The 17,226-nt window shown below is 64.1% G+C and overlaps 1 protein-coding gene across 50 annotated transcripts; it reads right to left on the bottom strand.

Annotated features, from left to right (window-relative positions):
* Nucleotides 1–502: 502 nt before the first annotated feature.
* TNNT3 (troponin T3, fast skeletal type) lies at nt 503–16,531 on the bottom strand. 50 transcript variants are annotated; one of them, XM_040255351.1, is made up of 19 exons: nt 16,361–16,531; nt 13,281–13,313; nt 13,158–13,171; nt 12,691–12,708; nt 11,560–11,577; nt 11,363–11,404; nt 10,391–10,411; nt 10,175–10,189; nt 8,392–8,424; nt 7,759–7,777; nt 5,302–5,347; nt 4,626–4,742; nt 4,445–4,522; nt 4,039–4,152; nt 3,854–3,963; nt 3,677–3,767; nt 2,799–2,839; nt 2,154–2,194; nt 503–821 (listed from the first exon to the last, which is right to left on the bottom strand). In XM_040255351.1, exons 1-19 carry the CDS (start codon nt 16,477–16,479, stop codon nt 520–522), a joined length of 1,272 nt encoding a protein of 423 aa, XP_040111285.1. In that variant the 5' UTR covers nt 16,480–16,531; the 3' UTR covers nt 503–519. The 50 variants fall into 50 exon arrangements, with proteins under 50 accessions (XP_040111285.1, XP_040111295.1, XP_040111266.1 ...); XM_040255361.1 differs by lacking the exon at nt 8,392–8,424; XM_040255332.1 differs by having other exon boundaries at nt 3,854–4,152.
* Nucleotides 16,532–17,226: the final 695 nt, after the last annotated feature.

The raw sequence follows: 17,226 nt of genomic DNA on the forward strand, positions 1-17,226 counted from the left end.
GCAGCCTGAGCCAGGATACTCCCCTCTTCCCTCTGCTCCGCAGAGCCCTCCCGGGGGGCCATCCAGGCTCGGCAGCTTCCTCCGTGAATACTTGGCTGAGCAAGGCTCTATGTCTTGATCCAATTTTTGTGATTTATATTTTCCGTAATTCTACTTGGTCAGGCCTTTCAGACTTATTACACAGGGAGCACTCTGTTCTCGTATAATATAGAAAGAACGGTCTGTGTTGCCACGACTGCTCCCTGAGATGTGCTCTCCCCCCTCCCTGGGGCCGCCTGCACATCCTTTGCTCCAGGCTCCCTTCTGCCCTGTTTCTGGGGGACGTTTGTGCCCCAGGCCTGCCTTCCGGACACTCTGCAAAAGCCAAGCTCTGCTGCCCCAAACTGGTTTCAGAGCAGATTCGGGGGGGGGCCGGGGGCCAGCAGAGTGGGCTCGCATGCGGGGTGGGGACGGGGTGACGGTCCGCTGACACAAGCTGTAGCCTAGAAGACCCCCGCCGGGGGTCTCCTGAGCCGAACCCTAGGTCAGCACCTGGGTCCCTTGGGCCCCCAAGCTGCAGAGCAGCCCCCGTGACACCCTGCCCACCCTCGGGCCCCACTGATGAGCCAGCGCACACGTGGTGGAGGGGAGCCTGCTCACTTTATTCACAGGCCCCAGAGCATGGACACAGTGAGGACAGAGATGCAGGGGGGCCCTGGGAGCCGGACGCCGCTGTGTGAACCCCCTGGGCTGAGAGTCTCTGCCTCTGGGAACCTCCTCGGCCGCTCTACTTCCAGCGCCCGCCGACTTTGCCCTTGGGTGTGGTCCCGGCCTTCTTGCTGCTGTAAATGGGAAGCAAGTGGGTTTTGAGCATGAGGGCGTCTGGGACCCTAGCTGACCCCTTCCCCAGCCCCCAGCAGACCCCAAACCCTGGAAGCTCAGCCTGGCCCAGCCCTAGCAGCCCAGGGGCATCCCCAGCCCTGGTCCAGCCACGGTAACTCACCTGTGCCTGCCCACCCGGGCCTGGGCGACTTTGTGCTGGGGGCATTAGTGAGGTTAAGGGGGTGCTGGCAAGAGCTGGACCCCTCCCTCCCTTCCCCACCCGATGGACTCGGGGCACGGGGCCTTAGGTCAGGCAGACCCGAGCCTGCCCGGGCAGCTATCCCTGCTGGTAGCCGCCATCCTCCCAGTAACTCTGGCCTGACAAGAGCCAGGGCCCCCACCCCCTGGCCAGGATGGGCAGGGGCAGCGGGCAAATCTGGTTCCTCACTCCAGGCCAGCAGTCCACCCTGACGGACTCGGGACCTGGGAGGCCTCCGTCTTGTTCTAGAATCTCAGCCCCTCGGTCACCGGTGAGAATGGGACCTCGGGCAATGGGGGTCCTCAGGAGCCCACCCCATCCGTCTGGGCCCTGTGTGCAGCAGGCAGCCAGGAGCTGGCGGGGGGCCGGGCCGCGGGGTGGGGGGTGGTCATCAGCTCTCTTCGTGGGCAGCTTCAGGCTGGAATGGGCCCTGCGGCTCCCAAGGCTTCAGGGGAAGGCCTGGCACTGAGGACGCTGCTCACGGCCCATGTACCTCAGCGGAAGCCAGCCCAAGAGCCCTTCGGGCCGTGCACATGCTCACACACGCACCTCGCCAAGTGACCTGCAAGAACCCCTGCCTCACGCCACAGAGCCCGGGGCAGAGGGTGTGAGCCTTTGCCAGCCCCCTCTGCAGCCCTCGGGGCAGCCCCAGCTCAGCCTCCAGTCTCGAGCACTGAACCTCAGGAGGTGGCACCTGGGCCCACGCCCTCCAGCCCCTCCTGGCAGCTGCTGCAAAGGGTCCCGTGGACCCAGCGGGCTCATTGACCCCAGACCAGGGGTCTCACGCCAGGCTGTGCAGCGCGTGCTGAGTCCCTGCGCAGGTCACCCTGAAGGCCACCCTGGGGGCCTCCTGCTGGCTCTCCCCGCCCCTCCTCCTGGACTCTGGGGATGGGGGAGACAGGAGGCTGCAGGTCCGGGGTTCAGGGCCCAACATGCTGGCCCAAAGGCCCAGCCAGTTAGTCTCGTTACTGCTCTGCTGAGGGCCGCCTGCCACTGGCACGGGCCAACATCTCCGGGCCCCTGGGGGCAGTGGCAGCCGACCCCGAGGGGCTGCGTGCCCGGCGCAGAGCATGGGGCGGGCAGGGCTACTCACTGCTTCTGGGCCTGGTCGATGCGGCTCCTGAGGTTGGTGATCTGCAAACAACACAGGGGACTTACCTGTGCGTCCGCCCGGGGCCAGGCTGCATGGTGGCCTCCTGCCCGCGCGCCCCTCGGCGGCCCTGGCAGGCCTCGGCACTTTACTGTGTCCCGGCTCCTCTGGTCTGGAGGGGCTTAGACTCGTGTCTCTGACTTACTCTTGGTGGCCTGAGCTGGACACCTGGGCCATGACACACCGCAGCCCCAGAGCTGGCCACTTACCTGCCCGCCTCTGCAGGGTGTGGGGCAGGGGCACGGGCCGGAGGTGGGCTCTCAAGCACAGCCCCCACCTGGTGGCCGGAGCTCAGAGCCCCATGGCCATCTCGCTCCCTGGCCCGGCTGCTCCCTCCTGCTGACCGCCTGGGGGAGGCTAGGGAGGCAAGGGCCAGCCTCTGCTGCTGACGAAGGGCAGCAGGTCAGCCTCGGAAGCCCCCAGGTGGCAAGCAAGGAGGAGGAGGCGGGCGGGAGGACCCAGGGATGTCCTCCGGGATCTCCGTGCCCGCTGCCGCCAACACCCACAACGACCCAGGTTTCCGCCATGCGCAAGGCCCACCGTGCATGAACACCAGAGCCTGGTCCAGGGTGGACCCCGGCAACTTACAACTTGGCCAGCATCTCCACTCTGGCCCGGACGTTCATGATCTAGAAAGACCGAGATGGTTAGGGGGCTGGGTGGGTGGCCGAGGCTTTGGTGCCCTGTGTGCTCAGGACCAGCCTGGTCCAAGGCCCTCAAGGCTCTCCAAGCTCCCGGGTAGCCACGGTGCACACAAGTGTCAGGGCCTGCTCTCCTGGCTCAGCACAAGTGGGGCCAGTCTGGACCCTCTGAAGCCCATTTCCAAGCCAGCTGGGAGCACTGGCACAGAGCCTGGTGCCCCTCATCTGGTCCTCTGGGGGAGGGTCTTTCCCCAGAGGGAGGTGGGGAAATTGAAGTGCAGGAGGACCAGGCCACCCACCCAAGGACCCTGGGCTCCAAGAAGGAGGCAGGACTCCTCCAGCTGCCAGCACTGGTCACCCACAACCTCTGTCTCAGGGGCCAGCGGGAGAGGGGCCCTGAGAGTGGACGGTCCTCCCCAGGGGACACCAGAGGCTGGAGGGAAGGGTCTGTCGTGGGTCTATCATCAGGGTCTGTACCCAGGCCCGTGCTGACTCCAAGGAGGGTGTCTACCCAGGGCTGCCGACCTGAGCTCTGAGCCCCCAGGGCTGGCCTGGCTGGAACTTGGGTTTGCAGAGGAGGCTGAGTGAGGCAGAACCCCCACCCCAGAGGAACTCAGTGCCCCTCTGGTGGGCTCAGGACACCGGGTCTCTAGACCCCCACCCCAGAACAATGGCACTCTGCCCCACTGCACCCCCCACCAGCCCTGAGCACCGTGCTGACATGAGGCCAACCTAGGCAGGGCCTCCCACAGGGCAGGGGCCTTGCTCGGGGTCCGGGGACTCGGGGTGCCCGCCAGCAGGTGAGGCCAAGGGCACAACACTCACGTCGTATTTCTGGCGCTTCAGCTTCTCCCCATACTCGAACTTGTCAGTCTCCAGCTTGTACAGGGTGTCCCAGAGCTCCTTGGCCTTGTCCCTGGGGGGCAGCCGTGGGTGAGGGGCTGGCGGGTCAGCCCCAGCAGGAGGGTCCGGGCGCTGCCCCCCATCCCGGCAGGGCCTCACCTGAGCTTGTCCTCGCTGAGGTGGTCGATGTTGAGGGGCTTCCTCCGCTCGGCCAGGACCTTCTTCTTCGTTTCCCGGGCCGTCTGCTTCTTGCCTCTTTTCTGGTCTGCCTGAGGGGACACGGGAGGGGCGCGTCGAGCCGGCCCGGGCCACGGTGGGCAGCTCGGCCCCACGCCCGCACTTACCTTGGCCAGGTAGCTGCTGTAGTTGGCCCCCATGGAGGACAGCGCCTTCTTCTTCTTCAGATCGTCCTCAGCCCTCCTCTTGGCATCTTCCTCCTCCCGCCGTGCCTTCTCCTCCTGCAGGAACACCCCCACCCCCAACCAAGACCTCAGCGTGGCTGTCGAGGACCTGCTTGGGCTGGGAACCTTCTGGAAGGTCCCAGTCCCCGTTGGGTCTGCCCTCTCGCAGGGTTTCTGCAGGGCAGGGGGAGTTTGGCTGATGGCCTGGGTTCCTAGGCCAGTGTCAAGGGGAATGTCAGAAATGGGGAGGCCCAGGAGCCTGGGGGCCGGCAGGGGGGCCGGGTGGGGGGCCGAGCTGGGCTGGGGTGGGGGCCGGCGGGGGGCTGGGCCGGGCGGGGGGCCACCTCACCGCCAGTCTGTTCTGGCGTTCCCGCTCCTTCTCTGCCCGGATCCTCTGCTGCTCTGCTCTCTCTGCTCGGCGTTTCTCCTGTGGCCGGAGGGGAGCGGGTCAGCCCGGCCTGGCCCTCCCCTTGACCCCCGGCCACCTCCACCAGCCCGGCCTCCGCCCAGAGCTGCAGGACTGGACTCACGATTCTCTCCTTGAGGGCGACCAGCTCCTCCTCCTCCTTCTTCCGAGCCTCGAAGTGGCTGTCGATGAGAGCCTGGAGCTCCATGAGGTCTTTGTTCTGGCGCTTCTTCTGGATGTCCTGTGGGGACAGGCCCATCATACCCGCCCTCCTCTCGACCTTTGGGCTGCCTGCTCCCTCAGCCACAGGGTCAGAGTGGTACCCTCCTTGTGGCTGAGTCCAGGCCGTGCAGAGCCCTGAGGTCAGTGAGCACCCCTGGGATGGACTGCCTCTGACTTGGCCTCATTGTTAAGCCCAGAGATGCCTGAGTGGGTTGGACAGAGAGGAAATTGGGGAACGAGGCAGTCTGTGGGATACACAGATGGATGGGTGGGTGAGTAGATGGGGGGTGGCTGGAGGAGTGGATGGACAGATGAGAGGATGCACAGATGGATGACAGATAGTTGGGTGGGTGATTGGATGGACGGGGAGAGATGGGGACATGGGGAGATGGGGAGGAGGGAAGAGAGGTGCTACTCCCGGACGAGTCCCCTCTGACCCGGGAATGAATCACAGCAGGGCTGCATGGAACCAGGAAGCCCCTGTTCTGGCTGCTGTAGAGCATGTGACCTCAGGCTCAGCCTGGAGCCGGAGGCTAGGCTCTGGGGAGACTGTGTGAACCTGGGTCCCGTAAACTCACATCGAAGTCGACTTTCTCCCCTTCCGGGATCTTAGGAGCAGTGAGTCTGAAGAAGAGAGAGTGGCTCATGAGTACGGTGAGTGGGTCCCCACCAGGATGGTTGTTCTTATCAAGTATATAGCCCACTGTCCCCAGAGTGGCTTGACCCTTCTAGAAGTTTATAACCTCTTAGCGTCCTTCTGCCTCGCCCACTCCTAGGCCTCTCAAGGGCTGCTTCACCCTTGCTCACCCAGGAAGGGTTACCTTGCTCTCTTTCTCAAACAAAAGAAGGCAAGGTGGCCACCAGAGACCGTTCCTGGGTCTTCGGCCTCTGCAGTCAGGAACGGCCATCTCGGCTGACCCTTTGCACTGCTCTGGTCACCCTTTGACCTCTCTTTCTGGGGACCCAGAGGAGGGGGTGCTGGGCAGAACGCACGCCATGTGGAGAAGAGACGGGATCCCTCTCAAATCCCTCCGGCCGCGGGGGCTGTGGCCCTCCCCACCCCCCAGACATCTCGGACAGAGCAAAGAGTTAAATCAACAGCAGAAACAAGAGCTTCTTCAAAAAAGAAGAGAGTGGGACTGAACGTGGATCGGCATGCTGGCGAGGGAAGCGATTTTCTGAGCTCAGAAGGTCCCACTCAGGCAAAGATGGCCAGAGGAGTCCATGCAAATGAAAAACTTATGGAAAAAGGCACAACGTGGAAGGGGGGAAAAACCAGACTAGAAAAATATTTTCAGCAAATACAGAGAAGACTTATATCCTTATGCAAACCGATGATTAAGAAAACATAGAGACGCCCCCGCCGTTAGATAAATGGGCAGAGGGTGAACGCTAGCAGCTCCCCGAGAAGAAAGACCACCAGTCAACACACGTGGGAGAGGCTCCCAAGCCATCAAAGGAATGTGAACGAAAACAAGCCAGAGAGGCCGTTTCTCATCCACCCGTCAGACGCTCCATGTGCAGGCACGTCGCGGGCCCGGGCATGCGGTGTGGAGGCCGCGCTGGCGGTCCTCGTGGAAGCCTTTTGGCAGAGGACATCAAAAGCCTTAAGAACGTTCCTACTCTTTGACCCAGTAATTCCATTCTGGGAATGCGGCCTAGGCAAATAAGCCGAAAGACAGAAAATGCTTTCCACCCGGCGTTATTTATGATAGTAAAATATTGGGGAAAGCCTTAATATCCTGCAAGAGAGGAACGGTTAGGAAAATTATGGTTTGTCCAATTGATGGAATATTATGTGGCCATTCAAAATATTTAAGAAGACTATGTAAAAACATGGAAAAATACTTAGGGACAGCGCTGCATTTTAGAAAAGCAGAATTCAAGGCTGTATAGACAAGACGATGTTTGAAAAACAGCTCAGAGTTTCAGTCCTTTTTTCCGAGTCCTATGCATGGAAAGAGTAGGAAGAAATAAGCCTTTTTATTTCTTTCTCCTCTTTTCCGCAGTCTGGCTGGCGGGGTGGGAGAGTTATAGATGATTTTTTTTTTCATTGGACTTTTACGTATTTTCCAAATTTTCTTTAATGAGGTGTTTTATTTTCATAATGAAAACACAAACATTTTTTTAAAACTAGAAAATATCTTGTGACCCGGCAGCTTTCTTTAAAATTGCTGAAAAATAAAGTGTAACGGATGGAAATGGGCTGGCTTCACGTTCGCATACTTCCAGTCCTCTGTGGAGAGTCCGCAGGGCTCCCCTAAGTGGGAGCGAGCTCTTGGCCTGCACTCAGAGGCGCTGACACGCCTTCCCCTGCAGAGCAAAGGAGGCACGTGTCCCCCAAGGACGGGGTGAATCATGTACAGAGGGCCGTGGGCTCGCACGTACTTATCAGAAACAGAAAATCAGGAACGCTGGATTAAAACAAGAAACCTCTGAACCACTAGTGTGAGAGCCAAATGAGCAAGAGAAAGCCTCTTTGAACGAGGTCGACGCTTCCCCCGGGGGGCCCAAGGCCCCCACGAAGGGGAGAACGGGGGCTCCGGTCAAGGCATTGCTCCCAGGCGGGTTTCCAGGCCGAGAGCCTCCCTGCCAGCACCCCACCACTCACATTGAGGGCCCTGGGAGATGCGGGCGGCAGCGCGGCCAGGAGGGTGGGCGGCGGAAAGGGCCATGGGGCTCCACAGGGCCTCCCTTCCTCTACCCCGACTCCCCCAACTTCCTGCCCCCTTTCTTCCTCTGCCCAGCGCCTCCTCCTGCAGGAAGCCATCCTTGTCTAGTCTGCATGGTCTGGGGCATGGGCTGGACCTCCAGAGTCCATCCCTACCCAACCCCGGGGTGAAGCCCCTCCTGGGAGGAGCGCACCGGCTGCCCTGTGACCCCATGCCCCGGGCAAGCCTCACCCGGAATCCAGGACCCCAAATTCAGGAGCAAACGAGTGGCTGCGGCCCCTCGAGTATTCAGGTCCCCAGGGCCTAACGAGCTTCGCAGCCTCTCTCGCGGGACCCCCTCGCCCGGCCCAGCCCCACACTCACCTGGGTCTCGGCTTCTCCTCTGATCAGCAGGGCGGTGTCGGGGGTTGGGGGGAGGAGAGGAGACAGGGAGACCAGGTGAGAGGGCAGCTCGCTCAGTCCCCAGGTCCCATGCGCCTGACCAGGGCCCCCTTCCCGTGGACCCGCCCTCCTTGCCCACCAGAGGCCCGGGACTTGCCCCCACCAGGGCCTGTACGCGGGAGCCCCCGTGGGCTCTGAGGAGGAGAATGGGTGCAGGGCCCAGGGCAGGGCGGGTGGAGAAAAGGAGGAGAGACGGGGCCTAGGGGTACAACACCCTCGGGGCAGAGACAAGACTGAGGCTGGGGGCCAGGTGGAGGAAGCGCCTTCCTGCCCGCCTCCTGATGTGCCTGCCGGGCCCCTGCTGACCCCCCAGTGTCGGTGTGGGGCGGAAGCTCAGGTCGGGACAGAGCTAAGCCCCTCAGCAGATGCGGCTCGAAGCAGCAAGGCCTGGCCCTCGGAAGCCCTGGCGTCAGACAGGCAGGACGGGCAGGTGGGCAGGCGGCCGAGCAGAGGCACGGAGAGCCCTCGAGATGGACCCCGGGCGGTCGGGCCTCTCTGCCAGGGTCTGTCCAGACTCCACATGGACACCGCGTGCAGCCAGAGGCCTGGCCTTACCTGCCTGGTCCTCCCAGTCCTCCTGCTCCGCGTCTTCAGGCAGAAGCGCACATGCAAGAGAAAGCGGCGGGCGCGGGCGCGGGCTGGGGGCGGGCGCGGGCGCGGGGCGGGCGCAGGCGCAGGCTGGGGGCGGGCCAGCCGGGGCACTCCTAAACCCCACTTCCCCCGGGCGGGCGCTGGCCTGGACCCCATCGGTGACCCCCGCTGAAGGCTGCAGGGTTTCTGTCTGGGAGGGTCTGTGAGAGCTAACTGTGGGGCCAGCATGCCCGGGGAGACCCCCAGCCCCAGAAGGCCAGCGGTAGCTGGAGGGGCCGCCGAGGGCCTGTGGGTGCTGGCTGCGGGTTTCCTTAAGCCTTTTCACTGGAGGTGGCCTCCTTGGAAGAAAAGCTATGACATACCTAGACCCTGATACTGGTCAAGATTGAGGGCAAGAAAAGGGGAGACAGAGGATGAGATGGTTGGATAGCATCACCAGCTCCGCGACGTGAGTGTGAGCAGAGCTGGGCACGCCCAAGTAATTGAACGACAATGGCTAGGTGCGGGCGGCTCTGGGGGCCTGACTCCTGGATTTCATTGAGTTGAAACCCAGGGATTCTTGAACAAGGAGGCTGATAACGTCTCCTGGGACCTCAGACCTGCAGAAGCCTGGCTAGTTGAGGTCCCAAGCTGAGAGGACGAGAGCGCTGAGGCTGAGCCCCAAGGGGCGCGGGAGCCTGCATCAGCTCAGCCCTGAGGGCCAGGCGCCTGCCCCTGCTCCTGGGCCTTTGGTGGCAAGGACAGGGCCGTCCATGTTGAGCTGCCGGTGCCCCCTCTTGGGGGCCTGGCCAGGGCGGGTGGGCTGTGGTCGGGGTCTCCCTGGCATCCCCTTCCTAAGCGCGCGGACCCCTAGGTTGCTTAGCAACCGGCCCCCACTCGCACAAACAGCCTCCTGCGCCTGCTGGGGCTGCTCAGCTTCCAGGTGGGCCTGATGTCACTGCCCCTCACCCCCCGGCACCTGGTGGGGGCTGGGAGCGGGGCGAGGAACAGGGGAGGCAAAGCGCCAGGCGGCAAAGCTCCCAGGCTGCGGACAAGCGGGATGCGACCTGGCATCCCCAGCCTGCCTGTCTGTTGGTCTGTCAGCCCCAGGGCTGGTTCCAGGGTGGCCCGGTGGCCTGGCTCTTGGGCCCAGCCGGGCCCTTGTCTTGCAGGGGGTCCTGCTGAGGCCCCGGGAGGGGAGACAGTTTGCAGCCCGTGCTCTGGGTGCAGGCCCCGAGAGGAGGCCCTCTGCAGCCCCACGAGGGCCGTGTGAAGGCGGGGGCCTCTAACTTGGGCCCTGACAGCTCCACCCAGGGGCCCCCAGTACTTCCAGGCCCCGGGGCCCCCGCCTCGGCCTCAGCCTGACTTTCTGCTTCACCCTACTTGCCTTCCAACCCTTCCCTTCCCTCCGCGACCTCTGCGCTCTGCCTTCCTTGCTGTCTGGGGCCCTGCCTCTCCCCCTCTGCCCTTCTCCACCTAGCCTGCTGGGTCCAGGGGGTCCCAGTGGACCCCAGTACCATCCTCCCAGCATCCCTCTGTCGGGCCCTTTGGGCCTGGCTACCCCCACCTTCCTGTGGCGACCCGGGCGGGGCCTCACCCCCTGAGCCCTGAATGCTCGCTGCCTGTCAGCTGTCTGACCCACAGCCACCCTCCCCATCCCTGGCCTAAGCATCCCACCCAGGGCCCAGCCTTCTGGACGGCAGCGGGGAGGGTCAGGCAGGCATGGGGGTGCTCAGGCCTCAGCAGGGGCCGGGGGCGGCGAGCATACCTTCTTGGACTTCCTCTGGAGAAGCGGCACCGAGGGGTGGGGGCGGGGGAGAGAGAACCACTGTGAACCTCAGGCAGAGGCTGGGGGCGGGCGGCGGGCAAGCAGGTGAGTGGGTTACACGGCCCCTCTTGTTCCTTGTCGGCCAGGCTGCGGCTCACACCCACACACGGCCCGTGTGCACAGGCGCCCACACAGGACTGAAGTCATGGCACATACCTGGTTCATGAACTTCATGGACTAAGGAGGGCCATGGAACAAGAGGCAACGCGCGGGTCAGAGGTCAAAGGAGAAAGGATCCGGGTTAATGGAAACAGCCGGTCGCCACGGGAGGGTCAGTGGCCGAGGCCCGGGGATGGGGAGCGTGCGGGGAGTGAGCAGACAAGGCCAGTGTTGGCCGGGGCAGCACCCCCCTCCGGTCCTGTCCCTGCCTACACGCCGGGCTTCGCTTCTCTCAGGGGACCCCTGCTGTTTGAGGGGCCACTGGGGTCCTGCCTCGCTTGGCAGCACCCCTCCACCACCACTTCCCACCTCCTTCAGGCCCCCAAGGACTTCCTCGGGGGCAGGGCTGTGGCCTGGAGGGTGGCCCCTGGGGCCTGGAAGGGAAGCTTCCTACAGCCCGAGGCCGGGGCACCCACTGCCTTTCCTCTCTGTGCCCACGGAGGGGCCGGAGTGTTGGGCACCAGCTCTCAGCTGCCCTGACTGCTGTGCCAACCCCAGGGTTCCAGACCCTCCCACTCTCCAGCCCTGCCCCTGACCCGAGAGGGAGCTCCCTGGGGCAGGCTAAAGGGGGCCCGTGTGGGCACTGCGGCCTGGCTGGGGGCACAGACCGCAGGGGCTGTTCCCCTATCGCCCTGGGTGCCGGGGACTTTCAGGTGCCCACCTCGGGGCAGGAGGCGGGCCTCAGGGATGCCCCCGGGACAGCTAGGTCTCATGTGGTCCAGCAGCCTCCCTGCTGACCTGCCCTCCCTGGGCTAGGGGGTGCCTGGGCCCATGTTGGGGGGGGCAGTGCTTGCCCTTGGGGGGCCAGCCTGCTCTGGTCAAGCATTGGCCGTAGTTAGTGGGTTACGTGGGGGCCACATGTGGGGGCCCCTTGGCTGGCTGGCACCTTGCCGCCCCCCCTCCCCAGCCCACTGTGCTGCAGCCAGCCCCGGGCCCCACATGGGGCCCAGAAGTCCTGCGTCCGCGTACCTTCCTCGTGGACCTCAGGGACTTCTGCAGGCGGGGGGGGCGCTGGGTGTGCAGGGGCGGAAGGAGAGAGGAGAGGTTAGGCCGGGAGCCCACTGCACGCTCTTAGAGGGTGGGGCACGCGGGGTCGCGTGAGGGCCGGGGTCAGGGGACAGAGGGCTGGAGGGTGGCTGGGGGCTGGGGTCTTGGACCCCACTCACCTTCCTCCTGGGCCTCTTCTGCAGTGGGAACCAGAGGGAGCAGGAGGGAGAGAGGGGATAAGACAATCGTTAGGGGCCAAGTGAGGGTGGCCAGCAAGGGAGGCGCCCCAGGCTGGGGGGCCGTGGGCAGCAGGCGCTCCAGGCACCAGGGAGGCTGGCAGGCATCATGGGCCCACAGGCCTCTGCAGCACGGCCTGCTCGGGTCCTGGGGGTCCCGCCCTCCCCTTTCCTTGGGGAGCGGGTGCTGGACTGAGGTGTCTGTGCTCCGGAGGGTTCCACTAAGTAACCAGACCCTGAAGGTACCGGAGGTGGGGACAGGTGTTAGGGGAAAGCCCACTGGGTTGTGGGCTGGCGTCCTCGGGGGGCCCAGCGGCAGGCGGCAGAGGCAGGCATTGGAGGAGCCTACTCGGGGGACCTGCCCACGCACCCCATCAACATCCCCTGGGAGGGCACCGCCTGGGACCGCGGTTCCCTCTCAGAAAGAAGTCTGTCCACCTTTTCAGCAGAAAAAAGAAGAGTGTTGCTCACGTTGCTAGAGTAGCCAAGTGTTTTCAAAATATTTTCAAAACCTAGCTCCCAGAACACCCCATAGGAAAGTCGGCCCAACGGAGCTTGGGAGAGCCTGGCCGCAGTGGAGCAGGGCCCGGGGTGCCCGTCAGGCCTGCGGACTGCCCCGCACACCCTTCCCAGGGCCGGGCTTCCCGCCTGCTGGGGCTCGACCCACTGGGAAGGGCCTCCAGAGGGAGGGAGAAGGGGAGAGCTGGGGGAGACAGGTACAGAGAGACAGAGATAGAGAGACAGAGATAGAGAAACAGAGAGACAGAGATAGAGAGAGACAGAGACACAGAGATGATAAGACAGGCAGAGTGAGAGGCAAGTGGGCGGCACTCCAGACTGACTATTAGTGTCTTCATGACCAAATTCCGGCTAACCTCACACACCAGAGATACCATGAGATTATTATGTATAAGTAATACATAATAATACAGAAGTATCAATGACTGGTTAATGAGCGCCTCTCGACGGAGGGAAGAGGCGGCTGTTAGGGGTGCGGGAGGGAGGGATTAATGACCACAGAGGTGGACGGTTAATGGGTGAGCCGGGCGGGGGCCTGGGGGGCACCTCCGTTACCTTCCTCCTCGTACTCTTCTGCAAGGGAGTAAAACAAAGGAGAGGAAGCGGTTAGAGGGCGGCGGGGGTCCCCCTGGACAGCGGCGGGGGCCCCCTGGACAGAGGCGGGGGCCAGCCTGGACAGAGGCGGGGGGCCAGCCTGCCCATCGGCCGCTGTCAGGGGAGACCGCGAAGACGCAGAGGCTCATGGGCAGGGCTCTGAGCCTCGAAGGCCTGGTTCTGCAATAGGAGAGCAATCTCCCCTCTGCAAGCGGGGCGTCACGGGGCAGGGTGTCCATGGGCTGGGCTGGGGATCTGTCCTTTGAGAGGAGGTGCAGGGGCAGGGGTGGGGGCCTGCTTGCAGAGGGGCGTCCACCTGCCCGCGGCTTCCGGGGCCTCCCCGGGCAAGATGCTGGCCGCAGGTGGAGAGCCCCATCCCACCTTTCTGTTTAGAGCCGATGCAGAGAGAGTCTGGCGTCCACACTTACCCTCCACGTGCTCGCTGTGGGGAGAAGGGGAGCGGTGAGGGGTCAGTTCTTGGCGGGGAGGGGGGCCTCCTCTGGCCTCTGAGCACATGAGGTCCAGGGGGCTTGAACCAGGCGGATACTCACACTTCCTCGTCCGACATGGCGGCTGGGTGCTTTCTGCAGGGGGTGGGGGGAGACAGGGTGCGAGTGAGGAGTTGCCTGGGCCTCAAGGTTCAGGAATGTGGGGGGTGGGCTCAGCGAGCCGACTGTAGGGGGCCATCCTTGCACAGGGGTCGAGGGCCAGCTCCCTGGCCTGGGCGGGCTGCACCCGCACGGGGCCTCCTCGGCAGGCTGCCTTGCTTCCTCTGAGGCCCCAGGCCCCCAGCCCTCTTCGCCCCAGATCCGATCCCCCTCCGCCCCCCTTCCGGGCCTGGCTCCGGCCTGCTGCCTGGAATCCCAGAGCTGGGCGGGAGCTGGGAGGTGGTGGCTGGGCCGACATGCTCTCTGCAGCGTTCCCCAAGGAGAATCATCCAGAAAGCATGCGGCTGAGCGGGCTGGGGTGGGGGGCCCTTCCTGGCAGCTCCAGGCCCCGGCGAGGCCCTGCTGAGGTTGCTCAAAACCTCCCTCTTGGCGGTCTCTGCTCTTGGGTCTAGATGGTGGGGCTGGAGGGGAGGGGGCTCCCAGGCAGCCTCTGAACTACAGAGCTTGGCTCCTCAAAATGGGCACCGTGGACCTTCCCTGGCCTTCCCGCCTGCTGTCCCCAGAAGTCCCACTCCTCGAGGATGAGCCATGCTCCCTGCTCCCACTCATGATTTCCCGTGAGGATGCTGCGTCCCCTCATGGGGGCACCCGGGGATTCCTTGGGGTCCTTCACGGCCCTCTGCAGAGCCCTTTCCCAAAATCACAAGAGAACTAGGCATCCATGTCCTCCATCTCCCGTCACCCCAGCAGACTGGGCCCTGAGCTCACCGGGATGTGTCTGGTTTGTTTCTAAATGTCCACGCGTCCACCCCTCCCCAGCCTGGCGCCCCTGCCAGGCCCACACGCCCTCTGAGAACTGAGTGAACGGCCCCGTTCCTCCTCAGCCTGCTTTCCCAGGCCCCAAAGATGCTCTTGAATTTGTCAACGTCTGCAAAGAAGCTCTTGCCCGGGCCTGGCTGCGTGCGTCCAGGTGCGGCCGGCTCCGGGCCAGCACGCTCAGGGACCGTCTCTCCGTGAGCTGGCCCCCGTGCAGGCCTGAGGCAGCCGGGGCCTGGGAACACTCGGGGCAGCTGCATCAGAATGTTGGCCCGGGGTTTTGAAAAACAGTTCATGACAACACGCCACAGCCCACTTGAAGACAATAGTTTGGTCCCCCCCGGGAGCTTTGTATAAGAAAAACACAAGTTCATCATCGAAAAATGCATTTACATCGCATTGCTAAGGTGGGAACAGTTTTCCGAAGCCTCTGTCAAGAATGTTAATTTTCCCAAAGCAATTTAAGCTCCATGCAAAATTAACCAGTGGATGGGTCTCTGCTAACCCCCTCCAGGAAGCCGAGTGCGCTTTCCCAGCCTGCTCTCCCTTCCTGGGGCTCTGCTGCCCCCTCAAGTCACAGCCTCCTGCTTCACCCAGCACACAGCTCCCACGGCCCCCCGTGGGCCCTGTCCCTGGGTGCTAGGCCCCCACCCCACCCAGGTTGCCGTCATGCCCCGGCTGTGCCCACCTCTGCCCCTGGCGGCGCCTGACACCTGTCACCGCCTTGAGAGGGGTGGTCGGCTGGAGTCCAGGGTGGGTTATTTTTAAGGAGTCAGTGGCAGCTGAGACGTCCAGAAATAGGCACCCAGATTAGCCAAGACACCTCTGCCCAGAAACCCAAGATGTTGGGAGGGGGGCTGAGAACATCCACCGGCTCAGGTCTTGGCCCGCCCACCCGCCCCTCAGCTGCCCGGCAGGCCTCTGCACCCTCTTGTCTTCTGGGCTGGAGGACTCCGTCCTGCACCCCCAGGCAGGGTGCCCACTCTCCAAACAGGGAAACTGAGGGCCCTCGGGGTCCCTGCTCCTCCGCGCAGTGAAGCCCTCGGGGTGACACCGCGGCTCCTCCGTGCCCCCCCATCCCCCCGCCGTCGGGGAGGGGCCTGGGGTGGGGTGTGCTTGGGGGCAGCGTGGCATTTCGACAGCTGAGAAGGAAACCAGCTGTCCATTTCATGTCCTGCCCTCAGAGGGGCCATTGTGCAAACAGCCTCTGAGGTCACTGCTCCTCGGGGACCCCTCCTCCTTCCTTCCTTCCCAAGTGACAAGGGGGGGGGTGGGGGTGGGCGGGGAGCCAGGAGGCCCTGCCGCTAGCTCGCCGTGGGACCCTGACCCTTTTCCGTGACCCCCGGGCCCCTGCCGTCCCGTGTGGCCGTGGCTCCCCAGCCGTCTCCTCCCAGAATGGTTGAGGGCACCAGAAAGGTTGCTGCCTAGCGAGGGCGCCCCGTCCCATGACGTCAGGAGGATGGCTGGGCCCCGGCCCCAGGGGCCACAGGAAAGGCGGTGGGGGGGCTGGGGCTGGGGAGCTCGGGCTGGGCCTCCTGGGAGCACGTGCTTCTCTGCCCAGGCTGAGGCAGGCGGGCGGAACAGATGCCGGCTGCCCACTCCTCCCTCTGCCCCGGCCTCTGTCCTGTCCACTCCCAGCCTTGACCACTGGACACCAACTCCAGGCTGCTGGGGTCCCTTGCACAGACCTGTTCTGCAGGGCATCACACAAGCCCCACCCTCATCTTCGTCTTTACGGATGGCGGCGTTGGGGGCAGTGGCTGCTGGGACGAGAGCCTGAGCCTCCGAGGAAACGCTGGCCAAGGCCAAGTGGGCAGCAGTGGTCCCACCGCAGCGGGTGGCCTTGAAGGCCTGGACGAAGCCCCTTCCTTGCCTCTTCACCCCACATCCTCAGCTCTCTCTAGCTGTCTGCCTAGGGACCGCCCCCCTGGGCCTTCCAGGGGTCCCCCTTCTTCCTCCCTCTTGGCCCTCCCCAGATCCTGTGCTCGGGTATAAAACAGCTTCTCCTACATCCAATGTTCAGCGAACGTGACCCCGCAGTGCCCACATCCCAGACCCCTGAGACCCCGGGGTGGCTTCCTGGTGTCTCTGAGATGCTGTGCTTAGAGTGGAGAGGCTGGAAGGCGTGGTGTCTGTGTCCGGGGACCCCAGGCCGCCAGCACACAGCAGGCTGGCCCAGGCCGAGGGCTGCCCGTGGTTCTACTGACCTGTGGTTGGGTCTGGAGAGACAGGCAGGAGCTCCCTGTGGACAGGACCGGCTCAGGCACTGCCCGCCGGCCGCGCGCCCTCGAGTTATAGTGACATTCGATCTTGCCCGGCAGCCCATTGGCCGGGCTCGGTGGCCGGGCGCGTGCGGGCGGGCAGGGGCCGTGCCCCGAGGCCCCTGACCAAGTATAGGAATAGCAGAGGAGGCCCGAGGAGGGGGCCGCGTCCGAGGAGTCGGGGGCGCCCTCCACCCCCGCCAAGTGTCAGCTTCTATTTTTACTCCTCCGACAGCGGGCACATTCTTGATGGGCTGAGGAGGGTGAAGAAGGTGTTGGGTGGCGCTGAGGAGGCAGCCAAGGACTCTCCTTGGGCCTGGCTGGACTGGAGTCCCCAGGGCTGGGGCCCTGACTTCCCAGGCAGCTGCCCCTCCCTCCAAGGAGTTGCCCAGAGAGGGGGTCCTCCCAGGAAGGGGGTCTGCCATCTGTCCATCCAGGTCCCGGGCCCACCCAGCCTCCTCGTTGGAGGGCCTGGCCTGAGGTCTCGCACCCTCATGGAATGGGGGACCTGTGAATCCTCGGCCAGGCCCCCAGGGGTCGGAGCCCATTTAGTGGCCAGACCAGGTTCCCCGGGTGGCGCGCTGGGGACACACAGCATAAACGGGCGAGCGAGATGCTAGCCCACGTCTGACGCACGGGGTCTGGCACCTCCTGGTGCCAGTGGCCACATCTCTGCAGTCAGCCCAGGAGGTCCCACCTCAGGGTCCAGATCCTGCAGGCCTCCTGCCCACAGGCTGGGCTCCGCGTGCTGCCCACAGTGTGCTTCGCCACGAGCCTGTGGAGCCCACTCTTTCTCTCCTCACGACCCCAGG

Source organism: Oryx dammah, unplaced genomic scaffold, assembly GCF_014754425.2.
Source record: "Oryx dammah isolate SB20612 unplaced genomic scaffold, SCBI_Odam_1.1 HiC_scaffold_15, whole genome shotgun sequence".
In the NCBI taxonomy this organism is placed as follows: domain Eukaryota; kingdom Metazoa; phylum Chordata; class Mammalia; order Artiodactyla; family Bovidae; genus Oryx; species Oryx dammah.

Excerpts from the sequence above, each read along its gene's own strand:
- TNNT3 (XM_040255332.1), bottom strand. The coding sequence starts at position 16,479 with ATGGGCTGCCGGGCAAGATCGAATGTCACTATAACTCGAGGGCGCGCG. Across the intron at positions 4,523-4,625 it reads TCGCCCTCAAGGAGAGAATC|GAGAAACGCCGAGCAGAGAG; the intron begins GTGAGTCCAGTC and ends CTCCGGCCACAG. Across the intron at positions 2,195-2,798 it reads GTGGAGATGCTGGCCAAGTT|ATCACCAACCTCAGGAGCCG; the intron begins GTAAGTTGCCGG and ends TGTTGTTTGCAG.